This window comes from Helicoverpa armigera, chromosome 16 (assembly GCF_030705265.1).
Source record: "Helicoverpa armigera isolate CAAS_96S chromosome 16, ASM3070526v1, whole genome shotgun sequence".
In the NCBI taxonomy this organism is placed as follows: Eukaryota; Metazoa; Arthropoda; class Insecta; order Lepidoptera; family Noctuidae; genus Helicoverpa; species Helicoverpa armigera.
In genome coordinates, this window is record NC_087135.1 from 9,678,611 (window position 1) to 9,701,901 (window position 23,291).

The 23,291-nt window shown below is 36.1% G+C and overlaps 2 protein-coding genes across 2 annotated transcripts; both read right to left on the minus strand.

Annotated features, from left to right (window-relative positions):
* Positions 1 to 1,901: 1,901 nt before the first annotated feature.
* LOC110372170 (cuticle protein 63) lies at positions 1,902 to 4,600 on the minus strand. The gene is made up of 4 exons (XM_021328733.3): positions 4,554 to 4,600; positions 3,564 to 3,635; positions 3,095 to 3,211; positions 1,902 to 2,252 (listed from the first exon to the last, which is right to left on the minus strand). Exons 1-4 carry the CDS (start codon positions 4,563 to 4,565, stop codon positions 1,995 to 1,997), a joined length of 459 nt encoding a protein of 152 aa, XP_021184408.3. The 5' UTR covers positions 4,566 to 4,600; the 3' UTR covers positions 1,902 to 1,994.
* A 12,151-nt stretch (positions 4,601 to 16,751) lies between these two features.
* LOC110372157 (tetra-peptide repeat homeobox protein 1) lies at positions 16,752 to 22,514 on the minus strand. The gene is made up of 4 exons (XM_021328719.3): positions 22,440 to 22,514; positions 20,052 to 20,393; positions 19,658 to 19,807; positions 16,752 to 18,025 (listed from the first exon to the last, which is right to left on the minus strand). Exons 1-4 carry the CDS (start codon positions 22,449 to 22,451, stop codon positions 17,846 to 17,848), a joined length of 684 nt encoding a protein of 227 aa, XP_021184394.3. The 5' UTR covers positions 22,452 to 22,514; the 3' UTR covers positions 16,752 to 17,845.
* Positions 22,515 to 23,291: the final 777 nt, after the last annotated feature.

Sequence of the window (23,291 nt, forward strand, 5' to 3'; positions counted from 1 at the left end):
TCCTTCTTTTCGATGAATGATTACTAGCTTCATTAGTTAGACTTGTCATAAAAAGAAATTAATTGCGGGTTGGTCCACCGAATTTTATCAACCCTACGTCTTCGTCTACTTCTAGTCCAGCATTAAAACTATCGACAAATTAACCACCTCACTCTTAAAACTATATCTATTTAAAACCTTCCATCAAATTCTATATTTTATTACTTTTTAATCAAAAGGGCGTGACGAAAATTTTTATGATACAAACTTTTTAACGACATAAAGTTAGGTGTCCTAGGTCACCTAGCACATCACTATGGCAGATCGATATTTTCACATGAATATTGCATAGTTATTTAGTGATTAGGGGTCTTTGAGTCAACCTCTTAAACAAGTAGGCCACAGAAATCGTTTTTCAAAGAATAGATTTAAAGACGTTGGTCTATTTGCCTTCTACATGGTAAATCAATGGCACAGAGTTAAAACCCTTATTCATTTTGTTTCAATAGGTACTAGAGTGGTAAAAAAAACTGGTCTGAACTCTGTTAAAAGTTTTTTAGTTTCCTTGTATAAAAGGCTCTGGGCTCATATACAGAGGTTGCTTAAATATGCGCAAATGCGCCGACCCCAAGTAAAATTGGGAACTGGCCAGGAGAAAGAAGAAGATGCAAGGCGAAATGTAAACCATATAAATGTGATGCTTAGCCTTTGAGATAATAATCATTACCTTCTTACTACGCCGTAAATCATAAAAATCGAACATTGGACCATTTTTTGAGATGGTAAATTATAAGATGAAATCATGTTCTTCCTATTGCCCCATCTAATACAGAGGGTGTAACTTTTACTGACTCCCTTTGTGTGCCAGGGCCGCGGTAACTCTTTCAAACATGCCGCTGTCTAAAAATAGTCCTACACTACTTATTCATGTCTTTTCTAAGCAATTAATGGCGTAGACATATTTGTTTGTAGTTTCAGTGTGTCAGTCGATGTAGGATTGCTCGTCTTTACCTGAAACGCTGAAACCATAGCCTGAAACGTTCAGGCTATTAACGTCAAAACTGACGGGTAGTTTGTCAGGTAATAAAGCAAACCTGTCTGTGTGTGGGTTAGCTGGATTTACGGTTTTATTGCTGGGTAAATACAATTGTTCTTTGAGTATGCTTTCAATGGATGAACATGTTTTTCTTATACATATTTACTTTACCTATGTATAATCTAACATCAATATAAAAGTTGGTATGGACATTAAAGAAGCATATGATGACATAGTCACCAGGGTGGGTCACTCAGTGGTCATAAAACTTACTATTAGGCAAATTAAGTATAAGCCCATGATTAATACATGAATTTCAATAGTGTAGTCCTGAATATGAACCCTTAAAAAAACTTTATCAACGACAGATATTTCCACCGATAACACAACATAACCAAATGTATGCTTATTAAGCAAATTATCAAAATGAAAGCATACAAATCATTTTGTTACTCCATTCTAAGCTCTAACGACTTCTGCATGACCTAGCCTAGTTGACCGGCTTCCATGTAGTTTGACTAATGGCCGTCATACCTGTCAATTATTTTGATGAATCACCGCTGTCAAGGCACTGACAGCGGTCGATAAAATGATAGCGGGATAGTTTCGTCGTTAACGGCAAAAGGGTGCTTAGGAAAACATTCAATTAGTTATATTGAAGGGATGAGAAAGGTTCTTAGTATGTAGATTGGAAAGAACTCGTGGTATTGTTACAAATGTTAATGAATGGTAAGTAATAGGTTACTTTTACGACCACGGTCATTCCAATTATGAATAACCGTATCACACTGACCTCATATGACCTCTTGTGAGTACATTAGTAAATAGTCGTAAAGGGTCGTAGAAATACCAAAATCAATAAAACAAAAACATTCAGTACTGATGAAAAAACTTTTATTGTGCACCACTTCAACAATACGGACACGATCTCGAACGCTTAAAGTAATATATTTACACACCAAACTCTTTATCTGATGATTTACCAGCCATGGCCGTAACCGCCCCCGTAGCCACCCCCGTAACCACCCCCGTAGGACCCACCATAAGAACCAACAGAGAGGTACTTCTGTACCACAGGCTGGGCGTATGTTTGTACCACTGGGGCAGCTTGGACTACGGGCTGTGCGACCACGTGCTGCGCTACGGCTTGTACGACTGGGGCGGCGTGGACCACGGGTTGGGAGATGACGGGGGCTGCGTGAACCACTTGTTGGGCTACTTGTACTGGGTGTACAATCTGTGGAAAAAAAACTTGATTAGATGACATTAATATTATAACTACGATATATTTTAACACAACTAGGTAAAGTTTCATGTTATTTGCAGGGACCACGTACACTTTTGGGTTATTTCAATTATGACCGTCATTTTACACCCTAGACACATACATATGTATGTGTCAACGGATTTGCCTTTGACGGTGGTTAATTAATGAAACGAAATATTGTTTACTTTTTAAAATGTATCATTTTCTAACCAAGTGTTTTTCCGTAAGAGAAATTCTAGAAATAATACAAGTACCTACACCAGAGTTCGCGGTTCACACGGAATCCGGCAATTATGTTGATTAGCGGCAACTGATTCAACCATGGAAATGATTAAACTACCAGCATCGTAATTACCTTTGAAATGGTATACATTTTAAACCTCGTAGCAACTGCTATAGCTACACAATGAAAATTTGTAGTCTACATAGGAATTTATGGTAGACATTGCTACGGGGCGTAGCGCTGTTACGGCGAATCGCATTGAAAGGTATGAATGAATGTCTAAGTAATTTTGTATTAGGAAATTTACTGTAAACCATATATGTAGTTATAAATACTTTCCATGATAATACTGCCGTTATGCAATTTTAAGTCACATAACTCAAATGTTTCTGTTTTTATCAAAATAAAAAGATAAATATTTTTTTGGGGTTTGTTACCAGATCTGTTGAACGACCGACAATGGCAGACAATGGCAATGACAGACCGGATGGGTTAATGCTATCAGTATAGTAGAAAATATCGATCGACAGTTAATCGATTGGTCTGCTTTTTTATTTTTATATTTTCGTATTATTATGATGCTGTATACCTGTTGGAAGGAAGCGTAGCTCGTTGCAGGCTTTGCGATGGCCACAGGGGCGGCGTGTACCACGGGCTGGGCTACCGCCACTGTTGGCTGTTGCACGTAGCTCACTGAAGATAGTTGCTGAAAATACGCAGATATAATTTTGTTTAAAAAAAACATAAGATCTCTGTGTAATTTGGTTTTCTTGTCTACAATAGAGCAGACTTACCAATGGTTGCTAGTAACGGGGTAACTCGGTTGACGAGGTCAGATAAGCAGTTGCTCCATGCAAAACACAGCTGCATCCCACTAGACTGGTGGCCAGCCCCAAGCCCCAACATAGTTTGGAAAAGGCTCAGTAGATGATGACCGCTATAAACCACTTTTCCTCAGAGAAACCTACTTCTTTCACACAATCCACCTAGAATTTATTTCCCATTGATTTCATAGATGCATAAAAATCATAGATAGTTCTATAAAGGTGAGTACTCACTGCAGGTGCGTGCCAGCCGTCAATGATGCCTCCCGGCCTGGCAGCCGCCACCGATAGGATCGCGAAGAGGATCTGTAAGCAACGCCGGTGTTATGAGTTAGTGATGTTTTGTGTATTTCGGTGACCCACATATATATGGGTTGTAAGGAAGGATTAACAAGGAAGGAAGGATATTAAGGAAGGACTTGTAAAATATAATTAGAGGGTCCTAAAGCACAAAATGTATGCTTCGAGCAATAAATAATGAAAAAAAAAACATTTTAGACCCGTTTATCGAAGAAGGATGACATTTTTTAAAATTAAAGGGTGCTTTTTATTCGGTTCCGCGGAGTAGTTGGATGAAATGCCGATGGAAGCTAGTGCCTTAATATGAATACGATTTGAGCAAATCCAATCAATATCTATTTTCAATGGTAGGTACCCAGAATATACAAGAATCAATTTATTGACGCATTCTTGAAAGGGATTGTTATAAAATTAACCCTTTTCGAATATCTATTAATGTCACTCGTGTCCATTCTGATTCATTTATAACTCTTTTGATCATTAATAATTTGGATCGTAGGTCGAAGCTAGTCGAAGTCAAAGACCTAGATTATTGCCTATTTGTCTGAAATGGGTTATCATCAATGTCAGGTCATTTTGGATACCATAAATAAATAAAAAATATGAGTAGTACACCTATGTACTCGATTTAAAATGAAAATCCTTATTTACTAATTCAGGATCGCTTAATGTGATGTAATTTTGAAATATTAGTTGAAAAAACACTTTAAAGAACAAAATAACATAAACTATGTCTATATAAACTATGTGTGTATAACGTAAAAAATGAAAATGAAAAAAAAAAGTAAGCTCTGGGAATGGAACCCAAGCGCTTAACTGCTTCTTGTGCACTGCATGCCACAAACAGGCAATAATTTCAAAACCTCGCTTAAATAAACCTTTTTTCTGTAATACATAAAATAAAGATAAATCCTATATACTCACGAAGGCCCGCATGGTAGTCTGTAGCTACTGGACTAAGTACGTGGAGTGTGCAATATGATCGACTGCACTGCTTATATACTTGCTCGAATTCCTGCGTCTTGGAACTAGGCTGTCATCTCTACACGTACGTGACTGGACTTAGATAGAATTAGTAATTGGTCATTAACATATTTTTTTATGTTGGTCTGATTTTTTTTATTGGTAAGGTGTAGTTATGATTGGGTTTTGAGCTTTTTAGTGTTTTTGTAAATTATGCTAAAGTTGGCAAGAAATGTTACCGGTAAGACTATTATAAGCTATTAGAATCGATAATTGGTAAATAACATATTATACGTTGGCATATTTTTTTTATTTGTAAATTGGAGCGACGATTGAGCTTTTTGGAAGTATGTAATGTGATTTTTTGTGAATTATGTTACAGTTGCCTTTAATTTCTACTCGTAGGATTCTTATAGGGTATGCTATATTAGTCATGAAGGGGCTGAATGGAACCTTTTCATCATCATCAGCCGTTTTTATTGTCCGTCTAAAAGGCAAAAACCATTGTTGTGGGTTGCAAACATGGTCTTACAATTAGCTCGTATGTTCAGTTGCGTAAAATATTTCTTCAGAACTTATATATGATTATTTTTTCTAAGTATATCTTTGAAATTACTTAAAGATATAAATAACCTGTTCTTTCTCAACTTTATAGCGTGAGAAAGTTTTCAAGTTGATATGTATGGAAGAAAACTTAGGAAAGATTGCGTTGAGTGAATGGCTAAATTAATATAAGGTGGAGGAAACTATCTAATCAAAAAACTGATCGTATTTTTTTCTATATTTTTTATATGATATGTTCTTAATTTACTCAGACTTTGTCACATAAATTATTTAAGTATAGGTACGTATGTAGGAAGGCCTTTGATTAAGTATTCCATTGATAAATGAATTTATGTGTCCATGCAGTATGACATACTTATTTGAATCTTATCTTTGCCCTGAAATCTAACTGTGACTCAAAACTTGTTGTTATACAGACCACTTCCTGATCATGGTGTATTGATCTTCCAATTCCAATTATTTTAATGTATTGATAAACAACGACAATGTTATATAACAAATAATCATGTTATGTATGCCCAAATCATTAATCAAAAACATAACAAACTGTCAAACTATACAACATAGTTCAATTGATTAAGAAATAATTGTACAAACCATATTAGTAATATGGATTTTACATCAAATATTTATAAAGCCATAACATACATATTTCGATGACCATTTAAGTGATAAATGGTGAATTTTTATTTGGATTAATAATTTATGAGTAAAATAGTGTAGTCACCTAATAAATCAGATAATTAATAATGTATTAGAAAATAATCTCATGTCTAGCCGAGCTTGGAGACATGATGCCCTAATGGGAAATGGGATCTTAAGGTGTTTGAGTTCAAAGACAGCATGCTAATAATTTAAACTGACTTCTTTTTACCTGTCTATATTGGTACTTTGACATGGACGCGCATACTTAGTAATATCTTACTGGTTTATGCACCTAGGCTTGATTTCTTCAACATGAGGTGGTCGCGGAAAACCACGAAGACATGGTGTCGGTACTTATGGATATTCTTTGAAAGAATCTTGTCTCGAGTTGACATTCACAACATACGTTTTTTTAAGTTAACATATCCTTTTTATTTTGATAATTTTATTGACAAAGCTATTCTAGATGAATTTTCATAATTCTAGATGTCTGAAAAAGCCTTAGAAAGCCTTAGCCTTCGCATCACAACTGTTGCCACAGTTTCAATACCCAAACATGAAAATAATGAGCCTGGCTGTTTATAAAATCAATTGTGAAAAACCTTTTCCAACTCACACAATACATAAAGCCTAGATTTTCTATACTGTCAGCTATTAAATCTACATGGTTGCAGGTCACTGACCTCGGGGCAGCAATAAAACCAACATTATGGACAATACGGTCGATAGAATTAATGAGGTCGTTCTATCTAGCATCTTTACTAAGTAATGAGGGGTAGTATCCGGGTTTTCATATGTATATGATTGATATCAGGGCTTAATTTTATGTAAGGGTTTATTGTAACTATTATGGGTAACACTTTTCCGTGTCAAAAGTTTGAGTGAGTATCTAGAATTTCTAAATCTTACAAATGAATGTCAGTTAGCTTACAAAGTAACCACGAGACGCCGTTAATTGATTTTGCGTAAAATAATACAATTTATCTCTTGTTGAAATCTTATAATTAAATTAAATACGAAAGCTAATAATTTTCTTTACAGTATAGGTATAGGAGCTTTTCATGTATTTTCTTTTTGTTTTTGGATATAGTTGAGGCTACTTTTATGTAGCAGTTTTTTTAATTAGGTATAAGTAGAGCCATATCCACTTGATTGTTTAAGTTAAAATACTCACGAAAGTCCTTAAATTGTCACTCATTATTAAGTATACACATAATTGCAACATATTTGTCGTAATTCTGCTGGTGATAAACCTGTCTTGTTTATCCGCAATTCAAAGCTCATCCATACAAGTAGGTAAGGCACTAAACTTGACTTAACTATTTCAAGTTTAATCAATTCTAACATCTCTAGACGAAGATGCCTCGAGTGACTCATCCGTACACATACTGCACATCTAACTGGTTTTACATAGAACCTTATTGCAGGGGCCCGATTCTCCTAATTTTACTCAAGCGACATACGATTCACATTCGACTGAGATCCAATCCCGACTCAATTACGATTGAAGCGCATGTGGCATTCCGCTATTTTTTCTTTTAAATAAACGCTTTTATCTTTCTGTGATTCAATTATTATCAATTATTATTATAAATAATTTACGATTGCAATATGATTGTAGAGCAAACTACCGTATAGATAGACCAAAATCACCAAAATAGCAGACCAAGCGCAAACCAATCGAATGTCGTTGGAATACGATTTACGTCTTACATTAATAGCAAAATGCCCGATATGGTTAAAACTGCTATTGTGATTCAATTTCTATTCAATTTTGACATTATTAACTTAGGAGAATCGGGCTCCAGGACTCATCTAACTGGTTATGCATAGAACCTCTTTGCAGACTACCTGCATGTAGGACAGGCTTCCGTTGTCAGTATTCATGGAAACAGGTGATCGCCAAACTTAGGACTGGTTTGCAATTTATGCGGATGTGCCAAATACTGGCTGGGAAAAAATGAATAGAGGAGGCGTGGAGTTGGCTTCTAAAAATTTTTGAATGATGGATGGAATTTTGAGAAAATGAATGAAGCGAATTCAAAAATGGTTTTACTAATGGCTGTATAATCTGTTTTTGGTTATAAGGCTGCATTTTGTCAGGCAATATGGCGGTGATGTAAATAACGTTTTAATCGCTTCGGATATATGGAAAAGTCAAACAAGAAAATCTGTAAACAGTCAAATTAAGAATTTATGCGCAATTACATTATACTTCATTTTCACAACTCCACTAGTCGAGGGCCCTAATTATAATGTTTGCCGCATTTACGAGTATTTGATACATTTTCATTTCACACCAGGTTGAGTAGCAAAATCTACTTTTAAACGATGATGGCGAAATGGTGAGAGATTAATTTAATATCTCTAGATGCTGTCATTTGTATCCCTTGATAGATTACCTCGTATGTGGAGCAGGTTTCCGTTGGACCTCGTTATCAAGTCCTAGACAGATGGCGAGTACCAGGGTTGGGACACAGCGGACCTATCGATCTTGTGTCGATGGGCGAAATACGGGTATGGGAAGAGAATAGTGGTGGTATGGAGTCGAATTTAGATGAGGTTTGTCTAACGACTTTTGATTAAGATTTGCAGTTTGTGGAGGATTGTAGTTTTCGTTGAAATGACAGACTTGTACTCATCGTTATTCAGTTAGACTGACCGAATGTAGTTGGGAAAACGCTTGGTAAATAGGAGAGTAGATGCTGATTTTTTTAAAACTGACTACTAACATTCATTCATACGAAGAAAAACTAATTTATCCTTATACAAGCTTAAATAACTTTTCCAAAATAATTATACAGAATCGACTCTATTGATTTCTTTATTATCACCGACGAACTCTCAACGCTATGTATCAATGTAATTGGTCCATTTCGAAGTCTGCGCAAGAGTGGACGAAACGTATTCCAGTCAGGCATCCTTAACTCCCAGCCTGAACAAACTATGTACTCGTTAAAATTTTAAGAAAATGTAATTATTTTTATGTTATGAGAAAAATATTAAAAAAGTTTCGAGCACGTCGCTTCGATTCGTTGAAGTATCGGAAAACTAGAGCATTTTATAGTTTTTACTCGAGTTTTTGTGATGTAACAGATCATCCTCCGAGCCTTTTTCCCAAACTGTGTTGGGGTCGGCTTCCAGTCTAACCGGATTCAGCTGAGTACCAGTGCTTTACAAGAAGCGACTGCCTATCTGACCTCCTCAACCCAGTTACCCGGGCAACCCGATACCCCTTGGTTAGACTGGTGTCAGACTTACTGGCTTCTGACTACCCGTAACGACTGCCAAGGATGGTCAATGACAGCCGGGACCTACAGTTTAACGTGCCATCCGAAACACAGTCATTGGTGTCTAAGATATACTTAGAAAGTACATACAAACTTAGAAAAGTTGCATTGGTACTTGCCTGACCTGGAATCGAACCCGCGCCCTCATACTCGAGAGGTTGGTTCTTTGCCCACTAGGCCACCACGACTTTTTTTTGTAATGATGTAACAGATATCATAGGATTTATTAGTTTTAATAAAAACTGTTTTATATGTAGTTAATATAGAGATTCTGAATTCTTTTATAATAACTGTAGATACGTGTGGGGTATAGAAATAGTAGTAGATATTGTACAAGTTATGTGTGTCAATCGATAGTCGATGTGAAAATATTTGAAGTGCGTTTATCAGTAACACGATCTCTTGCTTGGAAAATTACTTAAAAAGTAGACTTAATTTGTTAATGGCCGTCTTTTTTCTTAATTGAAGATTTAAGGGAAGATATACCGACGGGAAATATGCGTGGAAAAGTTCTGAAAAGTTTTGAGTTTTAGAAAAAGATAGCTCAAATCATTGTATTTAATTTATTGTACAAGAACTTATGAACGTCAAAAATATAAATACCTAAATAAGTTTAATTCTAGTTGGAGATTCCAAAAGTAGTTTCTTATAGAGAACAATGGGCAAGATAAAATTAGTTTGTTATTTGTTATATGTTTTAGGTTATAGCGAAAATATTTCACCGATACGACACATTGAATTTAAGTCAGATAAAAACAAAATATCTATATTTCTCACCGCTCGCATAACTCAGAGTAACAGCGGTGACACGATATTTCTCTAATTTTCTAATGTAGCTATGCGTTGCAACACACTATTAATTTTACACGAATTACAACACATTCCAGAACTACGTTATTTTCGAATTCGCCGACAGATATTGTCGGCCTAGTGTCGGCATAGTGTCGGCCTAGTGTCGGCTAAATAAGGGCAATGTTCACATAGCCGACCGCGACTTATCCGACATAGATTTAATTAGGCAGGCACATATTGCGAGGGTATTTGAATTTTAAATGCTACACTTACATGTGGGTATCATACGATTTTTTTTGATTTTGCTGGTAGTGGATGCATGAGTTTGAAATAAGAAGGATTCTTCATTTTCCACAACAAATAAACAGCGCACTGATTTTTACTTGGATTGTTTGATTTAAGTATAGCTCTTGGTGCGAATTCAGGATTACTTAATTAGCTTCTTATGAAAAGTCCAAAGTTTTTAAAAGAAGTCATCATCATACTCCTGCCCTTATCATTTAATTTAAAAGTCGTCAACGTTTTTCCCCAAACTTGCAAATCTATCATTGAAGAATCTACAATAAATTATACCATTCTATGATATGGCCAGCCTACTTATACCCCACCCAATAAGTTTGTCGCGGAACGCATAATGAATTGCCCTCATTAATACGTAGGCTCGCTACTTCTTATGGTCAAACTTGGAAGGCGGGGTGTACGTATTAGGTAAATTTTGAATAATCGAGAGCGAAGTGTTTCGATTCCTTAAGTAAAAATAGTATTTGGTTTAATGGGTGGCGTGTGCTAAGGTATGTTAGTTTTTTAATGATTTGGTAGAGCTATGTGAGATTTTAAGATTAGAGCTGGTCAGGTTCCTAGACTTATTTATGTCTCATTCAATGTAACAATGTTCCATTTCAGCCTTTAAAATATATTTTTGTCGCACAATGAATGGTCATTATTGTCTCAAAATCTAAAAAAAGATTAAAGATTTTGAGAAAATTTTGAGGCATTTTCCGACCTTGGAGGCGTAGAAGCGGAATATCTCAGTCTAGTATGTCAAAAAACTTTTATAGTGAGATTCAGACCTCATGTAGGTACCTACAGACAAACCTCAACGACACATTTAAGTCGAAATAGGACCTCCAGATGATGTCAAACTCAATGCCATAAAATAAAAAAAAACGCCATTCCAAATTTAAAACATAGCGCAAAAATATCGTCATCAAAACGATTATGAGTATGCACCACACTATATGGGTCACGAACTCACGAGTGATCGATACACATAAATGATGCAGGAGATCGATCAGATATAAAAATTAAATAGCACCAACACTACACAAACGCAATGCCATAAAATCCAAAAATAAAAACAAAAACAGTTAAAATTTATAATATTGCGCAAAAATATCGTCATCAAACCGATTATGAGTAGGTATGCACCACACTATATGGGTCACGAACTCACGAGTGATCGATACACATAAATGATGCAGGAGATCGATCAGCATCGAAGTTATACAGCACGCGATGCTCTAGTACCCATGCTCGTGGTGTTTCACTGTGGGATTGTCAACCTGATTATGACAAACTAATTAATATTGGTAGGTAATATTAGTGTAGGGGTATGTTGGTTTGTTTGGAATTTTGTGCAGAATTTGTGGGGATTGACCGCACGCATAAAAAATATTTGCTATTACAAAATATGGTTTCTATTTCAAGGTTCTTTGAAATGCTGAAGGCTATTTTTATACGAGTAGGGCTAGGTGGAGAAAGAATGCAGATTTTAAGTTATGTGGATGAAATTAATTTATGTAAATAATTTTGATGTCGATTAATTGCTTTCATATCTAGCAGCATAACTGTTAAACTGTGTTCTAGTATCATGTATTTTAACAATTTTCATGGAAAATCCATAGTGGAGCTATGACAGTTCGTTTTGCAGGTTTTTCATCTAAATTGACACATCCACGTAAAATCTGTGAAAATCCAAGTGAATAATAGTCTAAAGGGAAAACCACGAGAAGGTTTAAATACCTATATTATTTACTATTTGCTTTTCTAACATAATTTACCAAACAGTAAAGTAGATACAGCAAGCGTTGATCCGGTTTTCCAAAAAAGTCAATTTAATACTAAGTAGGTAATCGAATTCATCTCATGAGTTGTCGTGATTTCTGTCCGTCGCGAGATGGATAAATGAGTTTTATTTTAATTGTCAATCTTGCCTTTTTAGGAGTTCAGCCATTTAAAGCTAACCCAGATGTTAGTTTATGCCGAAATGCTGGGAACTTGGCTCATTTTCAATGGATTTAAGTTCATTAGGAATTTGTGACTAATTGCTCTTAATCCAAATAATTAGCATTTCAATTTGGTCTTTATTGAGAACGACGTGTTGTTTTACTGTTTTTAGAACTGTACTGTTTGTTGTAAAAATAGCAACTTTGATGTAAATCAACGGGTTCTTCAAGGTAACATCAAAAACGTTTTAATGTCATGTGTACTTAGATATATAAATTAAATAAAAAGTATATGTAAATATAGATTTAGTTTATTTTAAAATCTAATAAAATAAAGTTTGATATTCCAATTATCCTTTAGTCCCACAAATTCCAATAACCCGGATTTCAAAACTAGATCCTTAATGGCGTTCATATCATTAGTTATTAACTAGCTTTGATGTGTTGTCCCAAATAAATACATTGTTTTAGTTCGAAAACTATCATATCGATGTAAATGGCCTTTTAAATAGCCTGATCTAGTTAAAAGTTATTTCCTACAAACACCCGTTTCACCCTGTCTTGGAGGAAACCTCCCTTGATAAGATTGTTCGCAAGAGCTACCGCGTATCTGGTAATGGCTCCAGAAGGAAAAAAGTGCGATTTATTGAGTAAAAGTCTGAAATTATTAATTTTTATATTATTAATAATTATTCCCCCTGCAGCTGGAATTGCTATAAATACAATAATTGCTATGGTAATATAATAAATATGGATGCAGCAGGATAAATTGATGCAGCTGTTAAAACTATCAGCACTTGTACAATAGCTGATTTTCCGATTTTCCGCAGATGTTGCGAAATTTTCTCATGTAGCAAACCGATCGCAGGTAGACGCGTGACAATACCCGCTAGTGTGAAAGTTCTGTAGGACAACTTCTTTAATACAAAATGACGATACTGCCATGAAGAGGACGAAATTCAAACCATGTCAAAGATTTGGTCATTGGCATCAATGATTGATGACTTTTCTGTGACAATATCTAGAATCTAGACCCACATGAATATTCGTCACGGTGTTTTCTAGAATTTGTGGAAATTGATGTGTTTGGCCTACTATTATTTGTATTTGAATTGTAATTTTCTTGGACGTGTCGGATTTGTTTGTCTGTCTGGAGGTCAGAATTTTTAAGCGGTTCATTGATAGAAAAGTTAGCATAACCTACCTAGTACCTAAGTTTATTTATATAATTACGAGCGAAATAAATTGCTGTTCGAGCGAATTAAGCCCCTCATCATTCTCTTTCATTTTCCATTAGTGCAGTGGATGACTGTCGTGCCTGGCCAGCTTTGATTCAAGTTTTTTTTTAAGTTAAAAACTTGCTCAAACTAGCCTTGAGTCAGGTCACACGGCAGCTGGTGGTGTACTACCAACTGCCCGGGCCGGGCCCGAGGGGTTCCGTAAACAGCAACCAACAGACATATAGAGTTATATACTTTCTTTATTATATTATTAAGGATATAATCTGAATTGTATGTCCCTAAGCATAAACCCGTATTCGCGTAAATAGTAGCGACATCTATGCTCCACTCAGAGCATCGGCTCACTAGCCGCTCGCTAGTTACTCAACTAGAATTGATACACAGTTTAATGCTAGTAGCTCTAGTAACTGGTGATTATGTAACAACACTTTATTTCGTATTGAATTAGTTCTGCAGGAGTTCTGTAGATGGATACACTTCATATTGCACACAAGGGGAAGTTCTTTCAACAGAAGTTGGCTGGGAAATTCAAAAACCATGTTAATTATTGACAAGGTACGTTTAGAAAAAAGTTTGGTAAATGTCATCTAATTAGCTTATGTTAAGCTGAACCATACTTTCTGAATATGATTGTTTCAGCACTGAAATTCAATATTGGTCCTAATTATCAAAATTGTACTTTTTATCTATGCGCGAATAGTTTCCACGTAAAGCGGGCGCCATCACGGAGGCAGCTTGTTTTTCCAAATTTCTCTGTCATTTCATCTCACGAGAGACTCTGTTTCCAACCATATCGTCTTTCACGCAACCCATCCCTTCTTTCTTCCTTTTCCATCTATGTCCAGGCTCTAAGCCTACCTAAACAGCTACTTACACATAACACATCCAAATACAACCGTATTACCGAACAAGACGTATGCAAAACCTAACTTGTCAAATCCAACGACTATACTTAATACTTACTACAGTTTAGTCGGCCTTTCCAGACTAGTGACCAAACATATGCTTTTCCATGTTCAACAAATGCGATACAAGCTTTTGTTCAACATCATAGGGAAAAACAGTGGGCCTGCCCTTGGAAATTCTTTAGTGCATTAACGCTGAATAAAAAAAATCTTCTTCAATACGTCTATGTCGTCTGTCATCTCACAAACAACATCATTTCCATCGTTTTCGTCTTTAACTCAATTCATCCATAGTTTCTTTGCTCGTCGTTACGGGTAGTCAGAAGCCAGTAACACACTAGTCTAACCAATATCGGGTTCGGGGTATCGGGTTGCCCGGGTAACTGGGTTGAGGAGGTCAGATAGGCAGTCGCTTCTTGTAAAGCACTGGTACTCAGCTGAATCCGGTTAGACTAGAAGCCGACCCCAACATAGTTTGGGAAAAGGCTCAGAGGATGATGAGTTTCTTTGCTCGTCCGCCTCTATATCCATCCACGTTCAAGCTCTATAGCCTACCTAAACAAAAGCTACTCACACATTACATGTCCATACCATACCTACCGTATTACCGAACGAGACCTATACAAAACCTAACTTGTCAACTCCAATGACTATACTTACCACCGTTTAGCCGGCCGTTCCAGACTGGTGACCTCTTTCCCCTATTGCACAACGGTAAGTAGTCCGCGAGTGTTCCGTGTTCGATGCCGGTCACGTCACATTGTGCAAGGTTGTCCTTTGTGTAGGATTAGTAATCGGCAGTGTATTTGTTTGGATTGTTGCGATTAGTTAGAGATATTGGTAAGTAAATGTGCTTTAGATTTGATTTGCGATTTAAGTTACTGAAGAAATTGTAAAGGTGAACTTAAGGCTATAGTTGAATTTTTTAACCCTAGATTGATTATTTCAAGTAACGTATACATCGTACACTATGGTTTCAGCATCGTTAATAAGCGTAAAATCGATCTCAGTGGCGTGCACTTGGAGAGGCCTATGTACAGCAGTGGACTGCGATAGGCTGATGATGATGATGAATAAAAGTAAGTTAATACGTAGTGTTAGTGTCCATCAAAACCACGCTAATTAAATCATACCATATCCGACAACATCATAAGGCTATCCAATTCAGTCTCAATTTCACTTCACTTCAAGTTTCTTTACCTTAATGCCCTTTTATAGGTAACTTGTATCTCCTAAACCGGATTTGTAATAGTAAGATGGGTATTTACTACTACCCATATACAGGTTTAGTACGTTTTATAGGTAAGTTCGTGAGCGCATCATTACAAACATCTTACAGGCGCCACGCAGTCTGTAGTACGGAGCCATCTATGTTTAGGTACACAAAGATAAACAGCAGAAGGTCCATTGCAAACAAACCGCGAGTAATTATACTTTTGTTGATTTAGTGTAATTATAAAATACAGTGTTTGTCATTAGGAAATAAATGTTTTTATTTTTCGAGACCTTTTTTTTTGTAAACTGCGACACTGCTCAGGTTTATTATGGTTTATTTATATTAGTTTTATTTGTATTATTTATATCAGTTTGGTTTATTTATGTTTATTTATCAAATATCTATGTCACTATAAGAATGCTTAAATAGCAAGGCTCAGTAAAGTATAAACTATTAAACCTTTTAGTCTACTTTTACAATCCCAACTCCCATATTCGCGCACCAATCATGGTGTCTTAATGTGTTTACATTACCTACCACGACATAATCCAGTGGACCGGCACCGTGACGTCACCTCCATGGCTACAGTATGCGGACCACGTCCTTTTTCCTATAGAAAGTGGACTCGCCACTAGTTAGGGTGACTTATGTAATGGAACTTTTTTGGTAGGAACTGCGCAGTTGGCTGTACCGCTGTGGATTTGATTGGGATAGAAGAAAATATATTATGTATCCCTACTTCATATTATAAATGTTTGTACGCTTTCACGTCTAAGCCACTGAGCTTATTTTAATAAAATTTGGTACAGAGATAGAGTTGACCTTGAGAAAGAACATAGGACAGTATTTATCCCGGACTTTTGAAGAATTCTCTTGGAAACGCGATATAACGGAACTCTACGCGGGCGAAGCCGCGGGCGGAAGCTAGTGTATGTATAAGATATGTTATGCACATCACATTTACACATACGCATACACAGCCGATTTGTCCTAACCAATATCTTCGTAATCCTTGTTTTGGTTTCTGGTTTTGGGTTTGGTTTCTGGTCTAATGACTTCTAGTTAAATTATTTATGAAAAAATTATGAATGGGAAAATCTTTCATTTTTTTTTATTGTGCCCGCCTTTGCTAGCCTCAATGTCAGCTTATGTTAAGCTGTTCCATGTGTTCATGTGGAATACTTAATAGTATGTTTTGTACTAATATTAATTTGTGATCGTCTATTCTAGCAAGCGTGTATGTTTTTATAGGTACAGGATGTGCACAAAAAAAGACAAAAATATTTGATATACATTTTATTACAAAAAAGGCCGTACATTAAATAGTTTTTAGTCGACTGCGGTCGAAATAAACTCGTATTCTTCATCATTAAAGCTAGAAAAATAGAAAAAAGTCTATATACAACAGTGCTTTACCAGGTACTAACTCTCGAAGCCTTTAGCTTTGCTTTTTCCTCAGAGATCATGTGAAAACATGAACCAAACATTGGCATAAAAAACATCAAAATAATACATACAACTACATACATACAAAATGTCAGACAAATCAAATGATATTTACATACATTACATACATACATAAATAATAATATTTTCCTGATATTGAAATTAATTGTTTAAATCTACTGTCATGGATTTGCTCTACTTTATTTTAATATACATTAATAAATATAATTATGGCAATTTTTCATGTACAAAAATAATATACCAAAGTATATCAGAAGTAGGTTATACAAAATTTCTCAGCTCCTTCGCCAAAACAAGTTGTAAAAAAGTATAAAAACAAAAGTTTTTCGTTTTTAATATGGCGGTCTCACGGATAACCTACTTTGGAAATACTTCCATTCAAAATGGCGGCAGGCTTCGTTGTGATTGCACTTTATCCCTAACTTCTCTCACAAAACCTGGACTTATATTCGTATATGAATTGTAACATCATTTATCACGCACAAGATGGTGGTATTCTTTGATTTCTCAATCATCCTTAATCTTTCTCAACAGCGTCCATATACGTTTAAGATTAAATGACTACAGTTTCAAGTACGGATAAAAGTCCTTTTGTATCATACACTCACACCTAAATCTACACTTATCTACATCACATAATATCGTTCTGACTACGCACAAGAATCCCATATGAAAATGCCTTTACATAAACATTTCATCTACTGGATTTCATCACTTAAACATGACAGATTAAAACGAGAAAAACTTATTAAAATTTCTTTCAAATAAAACCTCCTTCGAAGGCTATGCAACACAATCATAGAGAAACGTGTTGTAAACTCCTTCGAATTTCAAAAAACAAAACGGTTTTCAACGGTTGAATTTTGAATTTGGAATCTGTCATTGAATGAGTGACGTTTCATGACAGTTTACCATCCGTATTTGGAGTGAAGCGAGTGTCCGTGAGCTAGCCCATGACCGTGGAAGTCGTGGATGATGGGAGCGCTAGCGTAGGACTTTACAATCGGGACCGCTACTGGGGCGGGAACGGGGACGGCGACGGGCTTGGGGACGGCTACTGGGTAGGGCTGGGGTACTGGGACTCCGACCTGGAAATAGAGAGTAACTTATTAAATAGGTAGTTTTAAACATAAAATGTGTGTGTAAAGTATACATTAGGTAATGTAGGCTTTAGAAGACACGCTATAACTCTTTTGTGTAGATTTCTCAAACTAAGTCTTTGCAATGTGCCTATATTTTCATCATCACTCTAATGATTCATTTTGGATCATTAAGTATTTATTTAAACAGTTTTTAGTGGTATATGCAAGAAGATTAATGATCATGTTTGCTAAATGAACAAACTAAAACGACAAAGAAGTAACAGGTTTTGTTGATTTTAGAGATAATCACTTGGAATTAAGAAATTGTTTTTCAGGGCAAGAAGTATGGACTATATTTATAAACATCATGGGCTCCAAGTTCGGCACGGGCCGTTTTAAGATACCATTCAAAAATGTAACCACAAAGACTTAGTGTTTTTACTCATACACTTTGACTCATAAAACTGCTTAAAACACATAATTCTGATTTTCAGGATATTTTCTCACAATACTCTGAACACCATCACCATATAATAAAAAATACTATTGCCCAATCAAGTCTGCCTTCATAAACAAACTGTGTAGTCACATACAACCGGCCTAGCTTATCAAGTTGTCTCTCCATTACGTTCAATTGACCGGCGCGTGCGACGCCGTCCGCGTCGTGACGGAAGCGAAACTAATACCCATCATTATAGTGTTTTACGGTCTATGGAGCTTTTATTGACTGCTTGGGTGTTGTCTTGTCTTACCTGGATTATGTTTGTTTATTGATTATTTTGTAGGCTTAGAGTATTCCTTTGAGACTGTTCTATAGTTTTACTTTAACTTTTAACTTTTTTTGACAGTTCTGGTGTTTTGCCAAAGACATTGGTTTAAATTCTCAATTCAAAATAATTCTTTAAATGTTTCTTCAAGTTACCTATAGTAACTCACTTTACGCTTAAATCATTTATTTATTTCATTTAGGCCTGTTTTACAAATATGAAAAAAGTTTGATTCTAGTTGACACCAGGATAAGACATGATATCCGTATGTAAAGAAATTTCTTTGACTCAGTGTCTGGTGTCCTGATGACTAAGTAATAGTCTAAATACAGTGTTAATTATGTCACAATGTCCAACTCGAAGGTGCCAAGGCCACATTATGGCATACTCAGGGAAGTCAGTGTTATACAATCCGACTTCGTACGGTAATCCTAATCGCTTCATTAACCCACTGGCAGTTAGCACGTAGATTCTTCTACATAGGAATTACTTTAAGCAGGACGGTCATAGAATTTTAATTAAGAGTAAGTGGTCTACTTAGAAATGTCCTAGTTTTTCGTTGTTTAGGTAATGTGACAAAATTGATGGAAGGTTCAACGTGATTCAATCTATGATTTTCACAGTGCTTCATAGAATTAAATGTGGTATCGTCTTGAATTTATTTGGTGGTGGAATTTTTATGTCTGCTGATTATTCTCATCTTGAGAACAAGCCGAAAAAGCTCATTGGCATTTTAGTTCTGATATTTATCGACGGTGTGGCTCTAAAATTCACTTGTTCAGTGACAGAGCAGGGCACGATGCGGTCGATTTGGACAGCGACTCCTTTCTCCACTGTCATGGTATATTACTGTCTAGTCTGGTCTACTTACTTGTTTAATGACGGGGTAGGGCACGGCATGAGGCACAGGGACGGGCACGGGGCGGTCGACTGGGACGGCGACATGCTTCTCCACTGTCACGGGGTACGGCTTGGGAACGGGGACGGCGTAGGGACGGTCTACTGGTACTGGGACTGCAACCTGGAAAAGAGGAGAGATTTCGTTATAATAAAAAAAATAACCATCGAGACAAAACGGAATAACATAGTGTTTGTGGCAATGACTTAGCAATGAATATGACTTAATATAATGTTATCAATAGAGCAAATTAATAATTTGTCTTGTTGTTTTTGGAAAGGTAATCTTGTAAACTATTAGGCAAGGTATTGAAAAATATTTGCTTTTATAAGACTCACTAGAACAAAATCATCATCATCAGACCCACCTTAACAGCAACAGGGTAAGGCCTGTCCACGGGCACAGGGTAGGGAGCAGGCACAGGCACTCCAACATGCTTCGTAACAGTCGTATGGACATCAGCTCCCACTATAGCCCCTCCAATAGGACCTCCGACCAATGGGCCTGCAGCATACCCAGCGGCAATAGGCCCAATAGGCCCACCACCCAGATGACCCGCATATCCAAAGTGACCATGGCCCAAAGCCACTCCATGGCCTATGAGTGGAGCACTGACTCCGTAGTGACCTACTAGGCCACTTCGCTTCTGGACAACTTTGCTCGGTTCAGGCTCAGCCAGAACTGAGGCTGCCAAGAAGAGTACTGCGATCTGGAATTAGGAAAAGATTTTTCTTTAACACCATATACTTTTGGATAAGAACTTATATGTGTGAATATGGGAAGGTCGACCGGCTTGCAAGATTCAAGGTAGATACCCTTTAATGGATTTTCTCTATCTCCCTTAAATCGTGTTCTATCCTCAAAGTCGAAAATAGCTACTGCCATATTTTTAAGTTTCGTTCCATCCGGGTACATTTTGGTTTTACTTTCTTTTACACCAGATAAACAACAGCGACCAAAACACAGCCAAAGGTAAGGTCACTCCCCTCACACCAAAGCTATGCAAATGAAGAGAAATGGTGACCACCATCGCCAAAATTGTCCCCTGAATGCACTAACGCATACATTAGCAGTACAATGCATCCGATTACTTTTACTTGTTGCGTGATATGACTCCATCGAACTTAGTATGTAAGAAGTACAGTCACAAACGAAATTCGTATCGCATCAGAATGGTAATGAAGGGATGCCATGGTAAGGATATTAGAACATGATTTACGCGTGTTTTTGTTACGTAGGCGTACAGTCGGGTACAGAATTAATGAAGTGTGGTGATTGTTTTGCTGTCAAACTATGTGATACTAAGAATGTTTTGTCTATGTGACTCTATGGTATGTTAGGAACGTTTTGTTTGAACCTGCTTGGTTTGATCTTTATTGTTCGCGTGCGTGATTGCTTAAGTGTTTGGCTGGGAAAACTGTTATTGTACCTACATACTTATTGACATTTTTATATCGTAATCCGACGTCTGAATTTATCGCCAGCATATGACAATAGCCATACTTTACATGGGATATTTTTTTGAATTATAGACACTATTATTAACAAGTGCAACTCTATAGTTTTAGGTATTAGAAAAACATCTAAAGAAAAATGAAAATCAACATTTAACAATCAGGGCTTCGAACTTAAAACCCGTTAAAATCGGTAGTATCTTTATACATACTTCCGTCATTTTGACAACTTTTAGACTTTAACAACCGAGCAACTAAAGTTCTATAATCAACATCTAGTTATCTAATTAGGTAACTAAACACAGGTGATGTCACCCACGTAACTCGGATCATTACTCCAACAAAAATGTGGTTCAATTAACGAGAAACCCAACTAATACTGATACTTGGACCCGGTTCAGGAAAATGACATGAGTACTGAGAAAAATAACTAGTCAGTTATCTAACTACCCACTGAAGTTGACTTTACATAGCTATGGACAGTAACCACTTTTTAATGAAGTTACTTTTTCTATGGCTAAGAAGGGTTTTCCTTAGTTTTTTTTTTGCTTTTACTTGAATGATTTCCTGTATGTAGGTATCGTAAGAACCGTCAATTTATAATTTAAGACTAGAGTTGTCGGGAATCGAACCTGTTAACACACAGAGGTTGGTTTGTACAGAGAGTAAAAATTAACTCTATTGCTACCTTTATTTTTTAATTATTTAAATAGGTAACTAATTGATTGATTGATGCTACAATTTAATTTTGGACCAGAAGCGACCTTTGAACTCGATGTATTAAAACATTATTATTATTTTTTATACCTTTGTTCTTTTTGAGCGAAATTGCATAGTATGGTGGAAAAACTTTTCCATCAGTTATTATTTTTTCATTAAACAATTCCCGATTACAATTAATCGACCCTAATTACCGTATTAACAACTATGCAACTTAATTCTAATTAGAATATTAATAGGTAAACAGACGATTGCTATACAGACCGGTAACGTGCAGTTCAGTGATTTAGAATGCACATTCTGCATTAATTAATCCGTGGGAAAATCGTATAAGCTGCACAATCTAATTAGTACCCATATTGTTTGTGATTATTATATTAAGCTTATTTAATTTTCATACGCGTTAAAATATTTAAATTAAAGTATTTATAATTTTAATTATTATTGTTAATAAATACGGTCTTTGAAAATGTAATTAAAGTAAATATTATTTTCTTCCAATACCACACCACTTAAAATGTTAACTTTACTAGACCCAAAAAAATCCTAGTTGACCTAATTCTAACTTAACAAACACTTACGTAAGACTTCATAGTGTAAATTAAGCACTGCACTGAAACTTTAACACTGTAAGGATCGAAGCACACTGTGCATATGTGCTCTAAGGCCCACAAACCACTTATATAAGGCTGGTCGCACACAACCCCACTATTGGCGCCTTTGGTTTAACTTCAAACGCGAGTATTTGCGACACTTAGTACCCGTGTTGCAGGTATGATCGCAATTTGGACGTTATTCAAATTAGCTGGAAATTAGTCATTGTTTTTGTAATGAGTTTTGGAATTGTGGGCCGATGTTTGATTGTTGTGAGGTGCAATTTTGTTCTCAAGTTTAGGGTTGTGTTTGCTGTCGATAAGGAACGGAAGGGGGAGTTTTGCACAATGTTTGTCCATAGAGGACTTTATAAAAAAAATCCTTCTTTAAAAAATCTCAATATCTTAGGTTTCTATGGAAGTTCTTGTGGTGGAAGCTACTACAGTTTATATTAATAACTTCTATTGTCAAATCTGTCATGTGGTTGTAATAACTCTCAGTAGCAAAAATAATAATGAAAAACAATTTATCGACGGTACATTTACTGAAAATTCATTATATTACAGCAAGTTTTTAGTAAATATTTCAATTTACCTTTGATTTATTTATTTAACCTGTTTTCCGTTTTAATCCTTCCTTCAAAGATTTAGTCCCTAGACTAATTAACCAACCAGCCCTTCGCTCAGTCATCCACCAAACCACTCCAATTCCAACTTTCACCGCGGCACATTTTAACTGCTTCCCCGTCCAATTTACCAAGACCCTTGTCCATAGTTCGTCCACGCAATCTATATCTTCAGAGCACCTCTTTTCCCGTACCCTATATACTAGCAGAGGTC

What these genes read in the sequence shown, in the direction of transcription:
- LOC110372157 (XM_021328719.3), bottom strand. An exon ending in CTTACCCTGTTGCTGTTAAG is followed by an intron (nt 19,808 to 20,051) that starts GTGGGTCTGATG and finishes CCTCTTTTCCAG; the next exon opens with GTTGCAGTCCCAGTACCAGT. An exon ending in CCTACCCCGTCATTAAACAA is followed by an intron (nt 18,026 to 19,657) that starts GTAAGTAGACCA and finishes CTCTATTTCCAG; the next exon opens with GTCGGAGTCCCAGTACCCCA.
- LOC110372170 (XM_021328733.3), bottom strand. An exon ending in ACGGCTGGCACGCACCTGCA is followed by an intron (nt 3,212 to 3,563) that starts GTGAGTACTCAC and finishes GCGTATTTTCAG; the next exon opens with CAACTATCTTCAGTGAGCTA. An exon ending in GCTACGCTTCCTTCCAACAG is followed by an intron (nt 2,253 to 3,094) that starts GTATACAGCATC and finishes TTTTTTCCACAG; the next exon opens with ATTGTACACCCAGTACAAGT.